The sequence below is a fragment of the Amblyomma mixtum genome, chromosome 5 (assembly GCF_055824585.1).
Source record: "Amblyomma mixtum isolate Tamu chromosome 5, ASM5582458v1, whole genome shotgun sequence".
Lineage (NCBI taxonomy): Eukaryota > Metazoa > Arthropoda > Arachnida > Ixodida > Ixodidae > Amblyomma > Amblyomma mixtum.
This window is the reverse complement of record NC_143016.1, coordinates 51,902,105-51,923,575: the sequence shown is the minus strand read 5'-3', so window position 1 is coordinate 51,923,575 and position 21,471 is coordinate 51,902,105. Positions and strand designations below refer to the sequence as shown.

At 43.4% G+C, this 21,471-nt stretch overlaps 1 protein-coding gene across 3 annotated transcripts; it reads right to left on the bottom strand.

Annotated features, from left to right (window-relative positions):
- Nucleotides 1-1,043: 1,043 nt before the first annotated feature.
- Nucleotides 1,044-19,843, bottom strand: LOC149342144 (endochitinase-like). Of its 3 annotated transcripts, XM_089544398.1 has the most exons (9): nucleotides 19,562-19,843; nucleotides 19,258-19,474; nucleotides 18,534-18,755; nucleotides 6,487-6,749; nucleotides 5,342-5,445; nucleotides 4,045-4,168; nucleotides 2,807-2,998; nucleotides 1,983-2,105; nucleotides 1,044-1,244 (listed from the first exon to the last, which is right to left on the bottom strand). In XM_089544398.1, the coding sequence occupies exons 2-9, from the start codon at nucleotides 19,391-19,393 to the stop codon at nucleotides 1,074-1,076; spliced, it is 1,335 nt and encodes a 444-aa protein (XP_089400524.1). In that variant the 5' UTR covers nucleotides 19,394-19,474; nucleotides 19,562-19,843; the 3' UTR covers nucleotides 1,044-1,073. The 3 variants fall into 3 exon arrangements, 2 of the variants coding, with proteins under 2 accessions (XP_089400524.1, XP_089400523.1); XR_016283004.1 differs by lacking the exon at nucleotides 19,562-19,843 and having other exon boundaries at nucleotides 2,818-2,998; nucleotides 19,258-19,549; XM_089544397.1 differs by lacking the exon at nucleotides 19,562-19,843 and having other exon boundaries at nucleotides 19,258-19,549.
- Nucleotides 19,844-21,471: the final 1,628 nt, after the last annotated feature.

Here is a 21,471-nt window from a genome sequence, read left to right as displayed (position 1 = left end):
CGTGCCCCATTACCTCCCCGCATCCCTCCTCCCCCTCTGCTGCCCTTTCTCCCTCCTGGGCAGGGTGAAGCCGCGTGCGTTCCCTCAAGGCTACACACGTATGATCGGGGGACGCCCCAGGAGGCGAAACGTACCGAGTTTTTCTTTACTTAGGGAGACAGTGCTCCGAGAACACGCAACTGTGTGCGCGCAGGAACGTAACAGTCGGCCGACCGTGGAAGAAGCAGTTTGCTTCGACCTGGCTGCAGGCTTGCAATGTGGTAGTACCCGTGAGAGCTAGCTTTCCACGCCTGTTGGTGCAACCGGTGATTATGGACTGTATCCGAGAAGTTGTGCTGGCTTTGGTATTCTTGCATTGGTTGGAGATCGAAGCGAAACCTTTGTCTATGGCTAGGCGGCAGTTGGTGCGAACGAACTGGAAATGATGCCAGTAAATGACGGGCAGACCCATTCCAGGAGCAACGAACTCAACGGGCAGAAGGGTTGAGACGTCATAAAGCGGAGATCCGGCATATTACTTGGTTCTATGCCAGACGATATATTTTATTGGCACCGAAGTTAGGAACAAAACTCTTGTTTGAGGAGATGGAAACTGTTTATCATGTTCTAAGCGAAAACAAACAGCAGTGGCTTTTGAGGTTGCACATGACCGTGTAAGTTCCTGAGATGCGAGCATCTGTTGCACGTACGGTTGCAAGATGTTTATCGTTCGCTTAATGGGCTGTTTGGGCACGAAATCTCGGTACTCGATCTTCCGCGTTGGCTCGCGCGGGTCGCGCCGTTGCGAGTTTGCATGCAAGGCAGATTTAGCCCGTGGACTGCGCCGTGGCTTTCATGAAGGGGAACGTTTTGCGCATACAAAAGACATCGTCGCTTGATCCGTGGACAGAGGTGCGAAAGTTCTTGGCGAACTTGTAAACTCAAAGGTATAGATAGAATTTATTTTTCTTAGCGAAAAATTGCGGTCATATTTTCGAGCAACTCTTTATTAAAAACTCCACAGAACATTGTCTTGCTCGCAGCATTAGCACAAATAATATATCTTTCGAAACCTTCAGCGTCAGAATATCTCCTCATCTCTGAATGAAAGTAGAGTTCTTCAGCTCCTCCAGTGCCTTCTGCCCAACTTTGTCGAATATGACTCTCATGAGTGGATTCTTTTGACCGCACATCCCTCGAAAGTCATCCAGGTCGTTGTTGAACACCATTACTCCACGGTATCCCTCTCGCAGGATGAAATCCATCTGTAGCAAATTAAGAGTAAGTGCCCCATCGAATTGGCACCCAATCTGTTAAACTAGCAGGCTCTTCAACATCAAGCACCCACATTGTCGCGTGCTGCAGGTACCCTTCTATGGCAGGTTTTGGTAGCGATTCCTTTTCGGATTTATTCTTTTTCATTGTTGCCGCTGCTGATCGTCTCATTTATTATCAAAGAGGGCGCACAGACTGCTGATTAGCGGCGGGCCTTGATGTGACCGGCGATTCTGTTTAATGGCACAAGACCCAAAATATTAATATACGAAACGCGTTACAGAATATGCTCCTTATATGTTTTTACGATGCTCTTAAGCTCATTGATACGTTGGCTGACACCTTAAAACACATCAGTATTAGGACGAGATTGAAGTGTAAGCAAAGATCTTGTGCGGGAGCCGAAACGTCGTTCCATCCTTCTTATGGTCGGAGGCATTTTTGTTTATTGAGACGAGTTATCGCTGATGGTCAGAAGTGCAAATGCTAAATTGAGCTTCTGGTTAGGTAATCGGCAATAACTGACATAATGTGAGAGGTTGCGCAGGACTGCAGTGACTTCAACTTAGCTCTGTAATGAAAGGTGATCACTGAACAAAAAACTTCTGGAGAAATGTGCACGGGATGAGCGTTGCTCTAAATCTTTTAATCTGTGGCCTTGAACTTGAGAACAATAATCTCATAGCTCTTCCAACAAGTCTTTTCTCAGTGCTGTTTTTTTTTCTTACCTTGTGAGCAACGCTCTCTTCATCCTCGTATCCAACCCACTGGTCTCCACGGTAAGCGTAAGGACATTTGGCTTCATCGTCAAACACCCGTGTCCAGCCGCCCGACTTGGTGTCCGAGCATATCTGCCAGCATAAGAACGAAGAACAATACAAGAATAACACCGTAAATTCAGCTAGCCAAATCGATTCTCACCAAGACTGGTGCAGCACATGGTCATCATTCAGGCTTCCTAAGCAATCGACTGAGCTGGGTGCAATTTGCATCCAGCAAGACATTGAGTTTTGATCATGAGAAATGAGCAGTTCGTAATCAGTGAGCGCCGTTAATGTAGCGTTTGCACCAGTGATATACCGTTCTTGAAATTTCCTATCTTCAAGCAATCTGAGGAGTAAAATTTGGCGAAAAGAGAATACTTACTAAACTTCAGGGAACTTCAAGAACTAAAATTGTTTCACTTTTTTGAATATTAATGGAGTTATCAAGCTCCTGCAGGGAAAAAGCACCTATAATTGGGAATCTCTATATAAGTGACCAAATTTTCTCGTAAGGTATGCAACTTCACTAATTTATATTCAATTTCTTTTCTGTAATAAACTGGTTACAGCTTGTGATAGTAAACCAATGGTGTCAAGAGAAAAGAATCTATTTTGTACTGCTTAAGCTTCTTGTGACCATGGTTTGATGGCTTCATGCAACAAAAAAATTCTAAGTTTAAACAGGGCAAAAGAAAGACATTATCCACATTTTTTTTTCAAGCACACCACATCTCATTTTTGTTTCGTGCGCCTACAGCACACATAAATAAAACTCCTGGAAAATGCACCTCGTAGTAACCTTTCAGTCCGTAGGACCGTACGAACGGACCCGGTTCAGCTTTGGCCCCGAAAATAATGCGAGCCTTGACTCCGTTCTTCCTGGCATCCCGCAGCACGTACGAGCGGCCGTAGAAGGCAATTCCCAGCATCAGCTTCTCCTTCGGGGCACCCATGCGGACCAGCCGTTTCATTCCTTCAGCCTGAAAGATTGCGAGTAGAATAGCTTTAAAGTGGTGCTCGTATATTGGTGCCAGCATATTGGCATCATAACAGAAAAAATATTAGCTTCAGGCAGTTTTTCGACCTCTTCTCTTACTGGGCCCTGGAAGTTTCTACGGGGACACCGCTGCAAATAACCCAGCTACGCATATGCGGTAAAGTAAAATGTCAGCCTTCCAGGTGTATACGGTGGGCGAAAAGTAATGTGCGCCGGAGTAACCGTCAGGAACAATAACGCAACAGGTGTTTTGTTTTTAGACCTCACACTTCAGTGTGACTTAGATTCGCGCCCCCTAAGCGGAATGGCACTGAGATCGACAGGCATATTCGAGTAGTGAAAGTGAGGTCGTGACCCTTAAGTCGAAGCCGACTTCAGATGGAATCAGAAGTGCGCAGCAGCCTTAACTTCGTCCTGTTTTTTTTTTATACAGCCAATGACACAGACCAGTCTGTCGTGCTTTTTCAGGCGGGGATCAAATAAACTCTCACCAAATCCGACGAATCATTCTGCGGCACCGCTAGCCGAGTTGAGCACATTGCTTTCCAATGCACGTTTCAAGGCTAGTGCTCATATTGTAGACGCAGAGAAAGTCATTGCACCTTCGGTAGTCGTGCAAAAGGTATCACGTTTTAAATTCGAAAGGGTGTTCTTCGAGAAAAGGCACTTATTTGGTTAAAGGTGCCTTGGATATGATTTTAGAATAAAAAAAAACATTTTCCCCTTCCAGAAATAAAACTTTAGTGATTTTTCAACTTTCTAAAAACTCAAGCTGCCGTGAGATCCCCTTGTGTAGGTTGTATCATGCAGTAGCTACGAACAAAACTTACCCCACATGAAACTGTATGCGTTTAGTATGTGTGTGGATTATACGCTCATAATGTTACTGTACTCATTGGAAGATGAGTGTTACGAATTGCTAGAAAATCAGAATTCTTTATGACGCTTCATGTGACTATGTCTCTGTGTCTATAACATTGTGCTGCGCTTTCCTTCGAAAGTTAAAATCAGATTTATTTGCGTACTCACAATAGTGAGGCTCTGGAAGTAGGGAGAATCCGACGCTCTCTTGTACAGAATGCTGTGCATGTCCGTGAACCGGTTCCACGGCCCTCGAAGGTCGTACGCAATCGCGTTGAACCAGTCAACATACCTGCAAGAATCAACGGTCATGGGAATGTTGTCAGGTAATTTTTATTTCCTCACTTTTCTCAAGACCCGACAATCTTCGAGTCAGCTTGAAATGATCTTGGGAGAAAGTGAAAACGCATACTCACCGTAGTGACTGCACATTTAAGGTTTACGACTAGGTTAGTGTTCACATCCGAGTGAAAACTAGCGCGCTGTTCGCAAGCAATATGAGCGACAGCAACACAGCAGCTTCATGTGTCAGCGCTTGTGTACAGATTTACGATACGGTTAGCCTGGACAGCAGGCACAAGTTATCTCTGGTTTTTTACCATGCCTAGAAATTTACGCGGCGTATAAATGTACAAAGCAATTACCTGAAATTCTAGATGCTACACTAGGCACAGCAGCATGAAAGCAGCCGATGATAAGAGTAAGGGAAGCACTACAAGAAGGAAATAAAAAATCACGTTGCGTGCACCCTGTCGATTTTTTTGGATGTACACGGCGCGAGCCATCTGCATCACAAGCTTTTATCAGAGAACAAAGAATGTTCGTTAGTGTCTTTTTGCGCTAAGATTTGTATTTGGTGCCATTAAAAAAAAGAAAACGTCGACAAAAAACTGATAGAATTTAGAAGTAGTTAAAACGAGTAGACATGCGAAGCATGTGTTTAGTTTGATTGGCTTATGGTTTTGCTTTGCTGGATAGTCGGAACGTCTGGAGAAGACATTAGGCTCAGATTAAGCTCTGATTCAGGTTAAGCTGATCTCATCTGTTCGGGCCGCAGATAGAATTTGATGAATACGATGATGTGCAGTTCACAGCGCGAGAGTGCGTTGCAGTTTAACACTAGGCGTGATCGGCTGCGACGATAGCATAGAGCACTAAAGAAAAAAAAAAAAGCGACAGTAGCATAGTGCTTTCGTGCGATGACCAGCGAAGCTGTTATGTTTCCGGCGCCATTGGTTCGACACCCAGTCGCGGCAATGTTTATTTACATTTATTTTACTTCGGAATGGGTCAAGGTCACCCAGAAGGTCAAGCTTCACAAAAACTCTTTAAGCCGGTTAGACGTCGTGATGTAGTGCTTTCGCACTTAAAAGTCGCTGGTTGAGAAAACGTGGCATGTTGACGCGGTCCGCATCATTTTTCTTTCGAACGATGCTCTAATGAATGTGAGCCCTAATCCGCTCACCGCTCCATAGAAGGTATGTCGTATCCGTCGTCTATGTAGTTCTCCTCTAAAGGTACAGCGGCTGTCAGGTAGAGGGGCCATGGACCGAAGGCTACTTTCAGTTCCTGGAAAGATAAAACAATGTCCCCGGGAGTCCCTAGCTTAAACAAAATGCTTAATTCATGCACTTAAAAGAGCGAGAATACTAGCAGAAAGAAAAGACGTAAGCGATAAGCCGATCAGGGCAAGACACAGAAATGGTGGCTAGTACTCCTTTGTAATGTCAGCTGGAGGTTGCAACGCATTTTGAAATAGGATAGCAGACGCAAAAAAAGGGGAAAAAATACCGCTTTTTGGAACGTTACCTCTATTAAAATTTTTTTACTTAGGCAGGTGTGTATTAAGTGCGTTGTGGTTGCGAAGTTCGTTCATTATCGGAGGCAAATACGATATGAGCACAAATCGTTCAAAAGGCAGTTCAGTCCAGCTGACCGACTTACAGCTTGCTTTACAATAAGTGATGAAATCATTTACCCGCTCGAACTCGTTCTTCAAGCTCGTTATTAAGTGCTTATGAAGCACCTGGGAACTTACCCGCTGGTACGCTGTGTGCGGGGGTTTGGTAATAGGCTAGAAGATGCTATTACAGGACGATTGCGACTTACATTATCCTTGGTACGTCCTTGAGGTTAGCATTTAGGGGTGGTTAAATATCTGTATTTAGTGTACTTAAATGAAGTCTGTTTACCCTTATTTCACCTTTAATTTCGCGCACGATGGCCTTGTTTGCCAGAGTGACATAAACCTCAACGCAGCGCCGCTTTATTTTTGTTATTTTCATCGAATGTTGCTATCACTTAGTACTAATTTTCGATTCACGGTGTGTCGCTCTGCTAATAATTGTTTGAAGGTCTGCTTTTAACACAGCCAACAAATTTTTATGAAATCTGCGAACTACACATGGACATACGCTGGCGTGTATGGTTTTGGATATTGCACTCCAGCTTAAAATTGACTGCTAAGTTTGATGGGAACGGAAGATGGCGAGGAAGAGAGGTTACCTCGAAAGAATATTGGCTTCGAAGTTATATACAGGGCCACATCAAATGCATACGTTGTCATTATATGTTTCTCTCTTTAAATGTATTGTCACACAATACACTCACTTTGAGCAGAAGCACGAAGTTTCGTTTGTCCTGAGGCTTGCCTCCCCGTTTTTCGTATCCTGGGTACTGCCACATTATCTCCAGGCCATCAAAGTCGTAGTCATGCATCCACCGCACGACACTCTCAATAAAGGCAGCCCTGTTCTCTGGCGTGCTGGTCATGTTAGAGAACACTTCGCCTTCAAGGTCCCAGCCTCCGACGGCCAACATTGTTTTCAGATACAGATGCTTGTTCTTGAGGTCGGTGAAGTCGAGGTATTTTCCTGGAATATGCGAAGCTTGTTATGGTCCTGCTCCACTTGGAATGTGTTACAGAAGGAGTCGTCAGCAGGAAGTATTTTTTGTTTTTGCATAAAGACCGTGTTGTCATTCGTACTATTATTAGTGACAAGGGCTCTGTAGTTGCCGTGAATCTAGGTTGTAAAATTAAGTGCAACGAAACTTGGTCTTTCTGTGGCTCCATTTTTTTTAATAAGTTTTGTCAGGAAGAAAGCCTGCAGAATTAATGGAAACGAAGTTTTTATGTTGGCACCTATACAATTACTCAATAAATAAGCTAAACTTTGTATCCGACTGTAGGACATTCTTGTTAGCCCAGCCATGTCTTCTAAGACATGACTGTGCTTCAATAACCGAAGCCTTGATCGACCGTCACATTTACAATGTTTTTGAACAGTGTCTGGCGCAAGAAAGAGCGCTTTGTAGTTTTGTATTTTGCCAGATAATCGTTGTTACTAGTTTTGTGATATTAAAATTAGAACAAATGCGATAAGCTTTTCATTTAAAGAGTTGAATGAGAGTTTAAACAATACCGAATGGAATAAAATTAGGAGGCGCGCAGCTATTACAAAAAGCTATACAGCGTTCCTCTTCAGACATGAGGCTGCGCTAAGATAGATGTTTGCTTGTTTAATCTTGTTTAATACATACTGAACTTTACGAGAGTCCCCCAAGACATATTGCACTTTTTTAACTTTGTTTGGTCTGGAAGCTTGCACTTAGTGGAAAAGCTCAATATTTGTTCGCCTGAGCGAGGCGCACAGCTCTACTTGTAGGTAAGTTTCTGATCGCTGCGGCTACGGCTTCTCGAAAAAGTTGTCACAGAAGGTTCTTAAAAGTGGTATCGGTTGAGAAAAGTGTTTAGATATATTCAGTGTCTTTTGTGTTAGGAAAATTGCGTAACAACGCTCCCCTAGAATGCTCAGTTTATTTTCCACTGGCGATTCTACATCATTTTTATTTAGACGCGTTCTTGCTTCTGTTGTGAAAAAGTTTGTCAGTTGATCTCTTTTGACCACCATTCTTGGTAAAAAACTGAACATAGTTGCGCGCAACAGAACACAGTAGCATTGCGTTTGTTCAGTTTGCTAAACGAGCCTATTTTTCATACACCTTGGCATCTCATATGTTGAGAAGCGAAAAAAAACGAAAACATTATGGTCTGCTGGAATTTTCTAATTTAGGTTCAGTACTGTGAGTCTTAACTTACGCATTGTCATACTTTTCTAATCCCATTCATTCGATATCGAATACTAAAGGCTGTGAGTGTTTGTGAAGGTATGCCTCGTTTAAAAGATCATTGAAACTGTTTCTTTTATTGAGGGAGTGGTTTCTCATTGCCATCCACCTAACCCTTATAAAAATTTCTATAGAAAGTCCATAGACTGTCTATAGACTTTAGTCTATGAAGTCTATAGACTGTCTATAGACAAATCCTTTAGACTGGTCTATAGACAGTCTATAGATTTATGGCCATACACTTTTAGTAGACTTTTGTCTATAGACAGTCTATAGACAAATGTCTACTGAAAGTCTATAGGTCCATAGGAAGTCTATAGACACAGGTCTATAGACAGTCTATAGACGATCTATAGACTTATGGTCATACATTTCCTATAGAGTTGTCTATAGACCGTCTATAGACACTTGTCTATAGACGGACTATAGACGACCTATAGACTTATGGCCATAGACTTCCTGTAGATTACTGTCTATAGACAGTCTACAGACAAAAGTCTACTGGTCCAGTAGACATATGTCTATAGACTGTCTATAGACATTCCACAGGTGTGTGGCCTGGCAGTGCTATAGACCATTGTCTATAGACAGTCTATAGACCTCTGTCTACTAAACTATTAGTAGACCATTATCTATAAACTGCCTATAGACAGTCTACAACCGTTGAAAAAGGTCACCAGACAGAGTTCACAAATGACACAATCAATATACTTACAAATTTAGTTTTATTTCCAAGCTATTCCGGCTGGGAATATGCAATACATGGACCATAAGAATGCACCACAGTAACATAAATGTTGAAAGTAACAGTCCGGCTAGTTTCCTCAGAAGCATTCTTGCGGCCTGTTGTCTGCAGTCAATCATCCGGGTGTGTTCGCCTGTACAGCACAAAGGAAAAAAAATAACAAAGGAACTGAAAAAAATTCCCATTCCATCTATACACATGTGCTTTACAATGCAAGGCATATCCTGGCTATGCCATTCTAGAAAGGCAATCTTGATCTTTTGGTTTGGTTTTATGGGGTTCAAAGACCCAAGGCGACACAGGCTACGAGACGCTGAAGTGAAAGGCCGCGGAATAATTTCGGCCACCTGTGCAGAGTACACAGGCCTTTAGCATTTTGCCTCTATTAAAATGCGACCGCCTAGGCCGGAATCGAACCAGCATCTTTCAGGTCGCCAGACGAACATGATAGCCACTGAGCTATTATGCCGGCGCATTCATTTCAGTAAATACACTACAGATTATAAGTGTCTTCATAAAACATTGTAACAAAGACCCATAATCCCTGGAGCACTCTACTCTGAATTCAGTACCGATACTAATTTCTGTATGGCAATCCTTTTACATTATTTGTAACAGAAGACTTTGAACAATTGTGCCACATATCTGCATTGACTCGCAAGGAGCTGTTAAGAATGCCACCTCCATAAAATACAGATTCAGTGCACCTTACACAAGGATCCAAAAAGGAGATTATTGCAGCATTTATTCTTATAACCGCTATAGAAGAAGCGCTTCAAAATACCCTGCGTGAAGCCTGGTATACCCGGCCAAATTTTTAACTGGCTCGGGTGTTGCATCGCTAAATGCACCTTGTAAAAAAGTGCCTTTCGGCTACACTGATGGCATATTCATGCTGTAATTTGACGAGTGAAATGTCATTTCGTGGTTCCTTTTTGTTCATAGAATGTTTGAGTGCAGTACTTGCGTGTTTAGATCAACGTTAGCAGAAATATTCGTCTGCCACTACGAACAGCTGAAACAAGCGGCAGACGCGGCAATGAATCTGGTCCATATGGCCTCATCCTCTGGGTAAACTACCACTCCTTTCATGGCGGACAAGTCGTTTACCCAGAGTAAGTGCAAATGCGCCACCAGAACCATTGCTGCGTATTCCGCTTGTTTCGGCTGTTCGTAGCGGCAGACGATGAATATTTCCGATAACTTTGATCTAAACACGCAAGTACTCCACTCAAACGTTATATTAACAAAAAGAAACTATGAAATGCCACCTCAGGTGTCAAATTACAACATGAATATGCCAGCAGTGTAGCCAAAAGGCACCTTTTTTACAAGGTGCATTTATCGATGCAACACCAGAGCCAGTTAAAGATTTGGCCGAGTGTACGTAAACCGATACTCAAACGGGCACAAGCTATACAAAACCAGCAGGCAGAAGCAACCAGTTCACCACAGATTTGCGCCTATAGTTTCGGCTGTTCGTAGCGGCAGACGATGAATATTTCCGATAACTTTGATCTAAACACGCAAGTACTCCACTCAAACGTTATATTAACAAAAAGAAACTATGAAATGCCACCTCAGGTGTCAAATTACAACATGAATATGCCAGCAGTGTAGCCAAAAGGCACCTTTTTTACAAGGTGTATTTATCGATGCAACACCAGAGCCAGTTAAAGATTTGGCCGAGTGTACGTAAACCGATACTCAAACGGGCACAAGCTATACAAAACCAGCAGGCAGAAGCAACCAGTTCACCACAGATTTGCGCCTATAACTTGAAGCACAAAGACGGAACAGCATACTCGTACATCTGCGCGCGCTCTTAGATACAAGCGGGTTGCAGCGCTTCCATGCCGCGCTCATTATTCAGAAAACTCATACAGCACACAGAGGCTGCAGCTACGCCGTTTCAAAAGCAGTCGCGAGTTTGAGACAACAAATTACTGTCACGATAAAATACCGTCTGAAATTCACTTAGTTTTTCCTTCAAGTGCAGACCCAAAAGCGCAGTAAAGAGATGTGTTTCTTGCATTGAGGTAGCCTAACCCAACGCTGCTAGAAAAATCAACTAAAGCATTGAACGCGCTCAAAGTAGGAAGTATTTCAATGAAACAATTAACGCCTTCAACAGGCGCAGCTATAATAACACGAGAGCTTAATTTAATTTTAGGCGCAAGTAAGCGCGAATTACATCGGCGTTTTCGTAACGTAGCAGTCTGAAATCAGAAACACATACTTTGCCTCTCGCGCAATGGTATTAGAGAAATCTGAGCAAGCGTGAGCGGGATTGATGAACTAACCAATCGGAACGAAATGTAAGCCACCTCTTGTCGAGCCGACCTTTACCCAGCTTTCAAGTGCCCGCCGACCAGCGGCGGCGGCCAACGGCTCTGATGACAGACATAAGGAATCCGTACGTGTGCAACGAAGGGGAGACGGGATGGAGCTCGTGATTTCTTCGCGGTGTTTGAGCACGCCGGCCATTCGCGCCGGCAATGAATTTTATACCATCACACTATAAGCATTCCTCCAGCGCCGCTTGTCTGCGCTCCAGTGTGTAGCGTTACAAGACACCTTTGCTGAAACGTCGGCGTCCACGACGCGCACCGAGCGAGCGTCTATACGTAGCAAGAAATGCACACCTCAAAAAGAACAGCACTCCAAGGTCCACACAGGCGATAACACAAAGATTAGAAAATGAATGTAATCCACCACAGAACGAGAGTGTATGTAAGTACGTTTTCAGAGGTGCAAAGTAAATTGAGCTCACACGGCGTTAACTAACGCACAGTTCCATTTCGGCCGTCATTCACAGGCTAAACGACATTTCTGGCCGCGCATCTACCTTGAAACACGAAAAACCTAGTAGACAGCTCGCGAGGAGCGGCTTATCATCAAGGGCATCGCACAGACTGCCTTTCCGCGCGTTAGTAAAGACAGCGGCACAGAGATAAGCGGCATTAGTCGAGAACCCAATGGCTTCCGCCTTAGAAACGAAGATAGGACGTTTCTCACTGCGCACATAATCTGTTCTGCACACACAGCTCTGCTTAGAGTTGTTTAGGAGACCAAATGAATAAAATCTAAACGTATAGACTTACCGTAAGCGGACGATGAACCTGGATTTTGAAGAAAACGTAATCCGCGAAAAAAAAAAACGCCGACGCCAACGACCATCCATGCAACCGACGCAGCCACGCACAGGGTTGTTTGCAGCCCGAATGATTTTCCGCCGTCTCGCGGTAAAACGGTAAAACGTGAAACAGAAACCCATTTCACGGTCGTATCTTTATCGCTCCACTCTTGCCGTGTGCAGCTTGATCTGATATCCAAGACCACAGAATGCAATTGGTTTATAAGCGTAAATTCTTCGCTTACCCTCTAAAAACCTTATTGTTTACGTGAAAACAGAACCGAAATCTAACTGCTTGACCGTACGAGGGGGTACCCAAAAGAAACCGGACTAATTTTTTGAATCGGCTCAGCTTCTGTGGTACCGCATTTTGCCGCTGGGAGTACATAGAACGAACATTTCAGAGTCAGTAAGCCAATTTCCGTCGCTGAAGGAGGTCAGACTAGTTTAGGCAGATTTTTCGAGTGACGACTGTTTTCTGTGAGTGTCGTTTTTGCAATGGCTGATTTTCGTGAACAGCGTGCGCCGGTGAAATTCTGATTTTTTCTCGGAAAAAGTGGAACGGAAACTTTTGAAATATTCAGAAAGACGTTCAAGGACGATTCTATGGGGACAACTCAAGTGTTCCTGAATTAAATCCTGAATCAAAGCAACAGTCATGCCAATGGAAAACTTCAAATTCACCTCGCCTCAAGAAAGCTCGTCAGGTGAAACCAAACCTCAAAACAATGCTGATTTGTTTTTTCGACGTGAGACGAGTCGTCCATTCAGAATTTGTTCCGCAGGGCCAGACAGTTAACCAGGCTTTCTGCTTGGATGTTTTGAAAAGATTGGGCAACAGTGTTCGGTGGAAGCGGCCTGATTTGTGGCAGACGGGTGACTGGTTTTTCCACCATGGCAATGCCCCTGCTCACACAGCCCTGTCTCTACGACAAATTCGGACCAAAAATGGCATGACCTCTGTTCCTCAACCCTCATACTCACCCGACCTTGCCACGTGCTACTTTCTTTGTTTCGTAGAATGAAAAGACAGGTGAATGGAAAGCGTTTCGCTGATGTTGCTGAGGTGAAGAAAAAAACGACGGAGGGACTGTCAAGCATCACAAAAGATGAATTTAAACAATGTTTTGAAAAATGGAATGAAAGATTCGACAAACGTATCATTGTAAGTGGACAGTACTTTGAAGGATATTGAAGGTCTGTGCTGAAAATGTGAACAAATAAGTTCAAACAAAAATAAGTCCGGTTTCTTTTGGGTACCCCCTCGTATACGCGCCGCATCTCCCACCGAATAGTATGTGGTACAATTATCAAATAATAATTATAATGTTGCATAGCATAACGTCTTTTTAGCGTGCGTTCGTGTTTAGAAAACTGATATGCTCGACATCAGCGTGTCATCTGCTCCGAAGTAACAGGTGCAAGGGTAGGAACGAAAAAATACTGGCTTTGTGATTGTTGCGTCGGTGAATACAAACTACAAAGGTATAAATGGGAGATGTTAATCGCACAGAGGACCAGGCTCTTTGAGACTATTCTGAGGTGTTTCTAAGGGATGGGCGCTTCCTTGAATTCTCACACCTGTCTTTCCCTCTTTATTTTAAGCATGTTTTAAAGACAAATGTAGAAGCGTTGATGAAATCTTTCTGATTTCAGCGCGTTGGACAGTAACAATCGAAAGATGGAATGGAATTGTGTCGAGCGATTCCTTTAAGGGACAGCGTATTCATTCGATGTAGTACAGTTTGCGGCGCCCTTACTCCAAGAACGGCTGCCTTTCCTCGGCTTACTTGTTAGCATTAAATATTTAATTGTATTGACAATATACGTCACGATATAACGAAAAGGAGCTTGTCAAGGCTCCTGAAAACTATATACTGGAGGGTGTTGTAATGTCCTCAAGCAATACTTTTTTAATTTCCGTAATAGCGCAGGAGGTGGAGGACAACCGACATAGTTGCGGTCACCAGATGCAGGTCCCCACAGCATGCAGTGCAAAAATAAATTGACATTGTTCCATACTTAGTCGAAAGTCAGTGTATCGAACATTGTTAGATAAAATTAGGATTGTTATAGACTGGTCTATAGACAGCAGACTATCTATAGTGTACAGTGTACAGACGACAGGAAATTGAGGTAGTTGTAGACTGTAGTCTATAGGGAGTCTATAGACCGTCTATAGACGAAAGGAAATTGAAGCAACTATAGACCTTGGTCTGTAGAGAGTCTATAGACCGTCTATAGACAAAAGGAAATTTTGGCAGCTATAGACCTTAGTCTATATCGAGTCTATAGACGAAAGGAAATTGAAGCAGTTATAGACTTTAGTCTATAGAGAGTCTATAGACAAAAGGAAACTGAGGCAGCTATAGACCTTAGTCTATAGCGAGTCTATAGACCGTCTATAGACGAAAGGAAATTGAAGCAGCTATAGACCGTAGTCTATAGAGAGTCTATAGACCATCTATAGGTGAAAGAAAACTGAGCCAGCTATAGACTTTGGTCTATAGAACGTCTATACACAAAAAGAAATTGAGGCAACTATAGACCTTGGTCTGTAGAGAGTCTATAGACCGTCTATAGACAAAAGGAAATTGTGGCAGCTATAGACCTTAGTCTATACCGAGTCTATAGACCGTCTATAGACGAAAGGAAATTGAAGCAGTTATAGACTTTAGTCTATAGAGAGTCTATAGACAAAAGGAAATTGAGGCAGCTATAGACCTTAGTCTATAGCGAGTCTATAGACCCTCTATAGACGAAAGGAAATGAAGGTAGTTATAGACCTCAGTCTATAGGGAGTCTATAGACCGTCTATAGACGGAAGGAAATTGAGACAGCTATAGACCTTAGTCTATAGATAGTCTATAGACCGTCTATAGACAAAAGGAAATTGAGCCAGCTATAGACTTTAGTCTACAGAGTGTCTATAGACCGTCTATAGACGAAAGGAAATTGAGGTAGTTATAGACTTAAGTCTATAGAGAATCTATAGACCGTCTATAGACTAAAGGAAGTTGAGGCAGCTATAGACTTTAGTCTATAGAGAGTCTATAGACAGTCTATAGACAAAAGGAAATTGAGATAGCTATAGACTTTAGTCTATAGATTTTCTATAGACTGTCTATAGACAGAAGTAAAAGTCTATAGGATGTCTATAGAGTCTATAAAAAGTCTATAGAAAGTCTATAGACCATTTTTATAAGGGAAGCGCGACCATACGGCTGCAAAGAAGCTATATAGCTGCCCCAGAAACACGATAGTCGAAGAAAAATTCGCCCTGGTCCCAGGATTTTTCTTCACGTACGAAATTTCTGTGAAAACTATATAACTTTCCTTAGTAGCAGTATGGCTGCGCTTGGGTAGATGTGAATGAGTAATTGCTCCCTTATTACAAATGTACTCCGCTTTGAAGGATTCTCCTAACTAATGAACCAAAGGAGTTTCTTTCACTTACACAAATGTCAAAATTTCTGTGCACACAAAACAGATAATTCACTCATTGACAAAGGGCGGATGGTACAATAAGTCGTAACTCTTACTCATGAGCAAAGAAATCATCAGTGATCCGAAGTTTCAAACATCTCCCCTCACACGCACACACACACACACACACACACACACACACACACACACACACACACACACACACACACACACACACACACACACACACACACACACACACACACACACACACACACACGCACGCACGCACGCACGCACGCGCGCACACACGCACGCACATCGCATCCTTTCCTGACAAGTTTAATGACTGTTATTTCGCAAGAAGGATTCCAACCCACTAAAATAAAAAAAAAACTAATTATTCCTGCGCACATTATTTAGGAAATCCGTTTTCTTAGCTTTGCTTAATATTTTAGCGTCGGAATAATAACGTTTCTTGTTAGTCCGTACACGCGGAGATAATTATGGCAGAAATATTCTTATGGCACCATGAGTTGCAATGGTACTCTTGCCTCGGCCGTGGAATATCCCCCGGCTGTTAGAGTGGTTGCCCAACGCGCAATTTTACACCCGAATCTTCCTGCATTGGAAACGTCGACATCGTGCGGACGCAGTTACCTATAAGCTTGTTTAACGGTAGCGTGTACCAAGACTTAAATGCTGCTGCGCACCGCCACTGTACGTAGCAGACACTGCCAGCACGACAGTGAGACGACTACTGGTTGGCTCTCCTGCGTATTATAAAGTCAAGGAGTTATTGGAATGCTTCTATAAAAAAATAAACAACATGAAGAGAAGTGCGGCTACTCAAAACACTGCAATATCTCAACTGTAGATTGATCTTAAAACATAAATAGCTTGCTGAAGACCAAGGTGCTATTAAAATGGAAAGAAGCGCGAAAAGCGCGGTGCGTACGCGCTCCGCTGTTCGAATTTTTTTTTAGATGGGGCTTTTACCTAGTTGCTAAGAAAAAGATGTTAGAGTCGTCTTAGGATGCGTCACGGACAACTCTAGCATCTTTTTGCTAGCCCCGAAATAAAAGCGTATTTAACAGAAATGCGAACAGTGGAGCGCCTATAGGCGATCCGCTGTTCGCATTTCTTTTTAGCATGATAGTACAGTGCTCAGACAAGCATTAACGAAAACCTGGCATACTCAACTGAGGCCTCACACAACGTAAGGCTCGCTGCCCAGTCGACACCACCAAATTTAAGGCAACAGCACAGAATAAAAAAAAAGTTAAGTGCAGAATAAGATCTCTCGCTGCCTTCGGACCCGTGTTACTGACGCACTAACTTTAGCAGAAGAGCTAGCTTCATTAAAACGCACTAAGCAAGTATTACAATTACACCAAGACTGAAAAGCTTGCGCGACGTCAACGCGGCAATAGACAGAAGCCCATGGGAGGGGACGCCGAAGCTGTCCACAGTTTTATTCGCGAGAACGACAACCTATATATGGGCGACATGATAACTTTCGTTTCCAGAAAAGTGATACAGCAACTTGTGCTTCTATGTTCTGCGCAATAATTCTGTCTCCTTGGTTGTCAAATTCAGTCAAGGGGCGCTGACACATGGTGGTCCACAATAGTCGATCGCCATTGCATCCTTAATTCCTGGCATTCATTTGCTTTTGCCTTTATAAATAGTACTGACCTTTTTGACTTTCACTTGTCACTGTGGTTCCGATTATGCAGGGCAAGGTAACTAGTCGGGCCCCTCTGAGTGATTGCGCGTGCTTCGGGCACTGTCATTATAACTCGGCCAGTTTTGCTGATGTATTAAAGACAGAGCTCGAGAACACGTGGAATCATTGAAGGGATCCCAGTCGATGTATTAACCTAGGATCAATATAGTATCAGTGTATAGCATTAATGTAGTATCAATGTACTATCGCTCACATCAGAACGGAATAATATCGATTACGCTCTCCTGACGAGCACAGAATCGCTTCCAGTATTCCCTGAAGCAAGTGTTGGCGGCAGATTGAGTAACCCTTGAAGGAGCGTAGCAAAAAACTTTGGCCTCGACTTTTGAGGCTGTCTTTTTCAAGTTGTGTGTGATGCCATGAATGTACGGCAATGAATGTACGAGAAAAATTGTGATTTATCCTCTATATATGCTGTCGTTCTCTTGAATAAAGCTGTTGATAATACCAGCGTCGTCCCACGTCCGATCACGTATGTTTCCGCATATTACCTAGATGACGCTGTGCAACCTGTGTGCCAACCGGCTTAGGTTCTACTAATCTTGAAGACTGAACACTATGGCCACAGGATCGGCCATAACGCCGTTCTTATCCAATAAAGTTTTCTTATTGGGATACAACGAGGCCACTCTACTATGACGCATGAAGCGAGGATGTTTGCCGTTAGTTCTATACCAAAGTTATTTGCTGGGATGGCTGCCTGTACTCTGTCTGACCGCTTGTTCGCGGTGAGGTTGCGAATGAGCATGAGTTAAGGGCTTCCACAGGGTGTTTTCATGCGCTTGCTAGCTGACGAAACGGGTATAAAGGCTTCGCATCACGTACCTTAAACTCCATAGAAAAAAAAAAACGTGAAACGTTATGTTTCTGTCACAAATACAGTTACTGATGCAGTGGGCTACACTTTTGCTGAGAAGTATTTATGACCGGCGCATTCTAGAAGTCCAGTGCTTGTAAAGCCCTCACATGAACATTTTGTGATTCTTTACGGTGATATGGTCCCTTCCTGAAACTTGTTGCGCCGGAACTTTTCTTGTCTGTTGTCGGTAAGAGTTTTTGCTTGCAATAGCCGTTTTCAGCTTGGTGAACTCGGGCCAGGCCCACCAGATATTTGTAAATAGCATTAATTTTTTGCTCCTGGCTCAAAATCAACCCGTATTTACTGCTTCAATAGAGCAGGAGTAACTTTTAATTATTTCCAGCCACTTTGTTTTGGTAACAGAGAAAATGTGAGCGATGAGACCTAGGACCATTGTAACAGCAAAGAAATGACGTTTCAGTTGCATAGGTGAACAAATCAAGCAGATTCCACCCTGTGACTTTACAGCGTGCCACAGTTGTAACTAAACAACGTGCAGTCATCCATACTCTCAGTGCTGCATGCACCCTTTCAGCAACCACTGTTGGTAATGTACACTTGCAAAGATTCTGCTGTCGTACTTTTTCTTGTGAACAAGCGTGACAACACTTACGTTCGTCCTCGACGTATTCCGGGATTACACTTTTGAGCTCGAATGTATGCTCGTCGATGCCAACGAAGGCGAGCACGACGTAGGTGCACATGTCAAGCGGCACATCTTCTACCCGATAGTTTGCTGGATTCGGGCGTTGGCTGGCCCATGCATAGTAGTAGCACACCACGGGAACCTCGAATTTGTTGCGAGGAATGCTGATGCCCTGGATGGCGTCGCGTCCTGTCGGTGGAATGAAGAGAGTTGGAAGAAACAACAGGATTGAGAAGTTTGCATAAAAACGTTTCTTTCATTACGATACCTGCGTCCAATCCGATTCCCACAAATTGAAAACCCTTCCATTGTGATTTCGGAAAATTCCCAATTACGGAATTTCTGCTTTAAGACAAAATGCAGATGGCAGTAAATGGGACCCTGTTGTGCTTATATTTTAAGTTGTTCGAGTTCTTGTGGATATTCTGCCACGCATGCATTTATGCATCATAGAACGCTGCTGCATATTTCTGAACTCATAGACACCCTAGGCAAAGAACATCGTAAAAAGTCGAACTGAAAGAAGCGTTTAGCCGAAAATTGCATCACTTTTTCTTTATGTTAATGCCAGCACTGAGATTTGCAAAATATATTTTCATTAAAACTCACAAACTGAACTTTTACTGCACAAGTGCACACTCTGATGAGGATATATGTTAGCATCCTGCATGACAAATGAAGTTTGCGTTACCTTTGGTCACCGCTGCTGCTGGCCGTATGTCCGTCATCAGAAAGAGCAAAACTTGTGCGCATAAAAGACGATTGTTTGTAACGTGGGGGCGCCGCCAGAGGCAAAAGAACTGGAGAATTGGCGAAAGCTGTCTCATAGCAGGAAGCGGGGCTGGACGTGCACAAACTTTCACCAACTAGCTTGAGAGTCACACCGAACTGCAAGAGCAGCATGCATTCTAAAGAAAACGAGGTCACGGTTGAGAACACTCTAGTAACGGAAAATTGTAAACACCAAGGGGGACTCTTTCTTTGGAGACTTTTACCTTCGAGGCGTCCATGATGACGTCATACTCGCCGGCAGCTGACACGTGCGCCAGAAGCAGCGGCAAAGATTACCGCGTCTTAAGTTGCACAACCGGCTCAAGAATACAGCTTGCTTCGCGTTCTCCAAGGGCGCATGCGCCAGCGGCCCCATAGTATGGCGGCAAGCAAGACGACGCAGCGGTGATTCCAGACAAACTCTCTTCCCCACGCGCCGCTCTCCTCTTTCGACCTTCTTCAGTCTCGTTTTCCTTGCTAGCAGCCCTAGCGACGACAAACCGCTTCTGGAGCACTCTGCAGTCGAGTTTTAGACAAATTTGTACTTTCACTGCTGGCACTAAGGTTTTCTGACATACTGGATCGAGGAAGAAAAACTTGTCGAATACTGAGTAGTACTTAAAAAAAAATTAGGCCTGCATATACTGACCATTCTATGTCAGAAATATCAGTGAGAAATCTTGATTTTTCTTCTGAAACTATGCAGGCCTTTTCAACATGTTCATGCATTGTGTGGCCGATGCGACAAGCTGAGCTAACTGTGGAGGTCACTGCTCAGTCACTGCCATTTATGAAGCTCAACTGCAGCGCTTATGCTTCCATACAGATATGTCTGACTGATCTTAGCGAAGGCTCAGGGTGAACGACTTCTGCTCGTTCGTGGGCGGCCTTGTAGCGTCTCAAGTCTCTGCGAACGGAATAGCAGGTATTGCGCGACAATTCTGCTTGCATACGTCACTGAGCCCTGTTGCAGTGGTTGCTATTTTTTATGCACTGGACAATCGCAATTACACTGGGTGGTTAAAGCACTGCTTAAACAAGTTTGTCCCCCATTGAATTGAAAACAGTTATTCGTAAAATGTCCACTTAAGGCATGCACTCTTGTCTTTCGCATCTGGGCCAGCTTGTGATCCCGCCCCGGTCACAATGCCCAGAGAGGGTGCCGTTTTGGTCATTGTATAAAACCGGAATTCTATTTGAGCTGCGACTTTCGCCTTGGAATGCGTCATGCCCCTCTTGGGTGCCAGGAAACCTCCGTCTTCAAATCGTTCAAAACTAAAGCCTTTATAGCGATCTATCTTGAGACTATTGAGCAGCCAGACCTTGAGACGAGACCTTGTAAGCAGCGTCGAGAGCTTGCGTTAGAGTCAATCGTGCCTGAATGATTTGTCTGGGCGGCTCTGCATCGTTCACCGTTACCATCTGAGGATTTATTTCAGGCTCGCGGCTAGCTGAGCCTCTCAGACGTCATCATACGGATTTCCCTCTCGTCTTTGAAGGACAGGTATGCGTCGTTTCACCCGCAAGCTAATGGCGAGATGATGGAAGATCTAGCTCAAGAAATGACCGAATAAAAATTTCCATTGTTTTTACCTGGTCACAGCGTCAATCGGCATTGGCGCTTTGTCTATACCGTTTTAAAAGGAACATTGAAACGGTAGAATATATCTTTGAGCGCTGTAAGCTATAAAATTTGGTGATTCAGGGAGTTTTTCTATTTTTTTCTTCTCGTTTCCATGACGTAGTGCAAAGAAGATACCGATTTTTTGAATAAAATTAGAGACGATGAAGGGCATTTTGAAACCAAAAAATACAAGTACCGTTTTTTTAGCTAGCACAAGAAGAAACAAGTATTACAGTTCAAAGTAAAGGTACACGTTAACAAGATGTTTAGTACTTAGTACATGACTATTTGCTTTGCTTTAATTTCACAAGGTTTTCTAAGGAACTAATTTTTGAAAAGCTAAACAAGTTACAATGTTGACAAGAATTCCAGCCAAGTGCCCTCTGATTTCTTACAGAAACGGCCCCATATACCACAATGGGCTCACTTGGATCAACTAGTTTATCTATTTTTTAAGAAAAAAAGACTGAAATAGTGCCAGCGGATGAAAAAAATAAATGGCAGAAACTA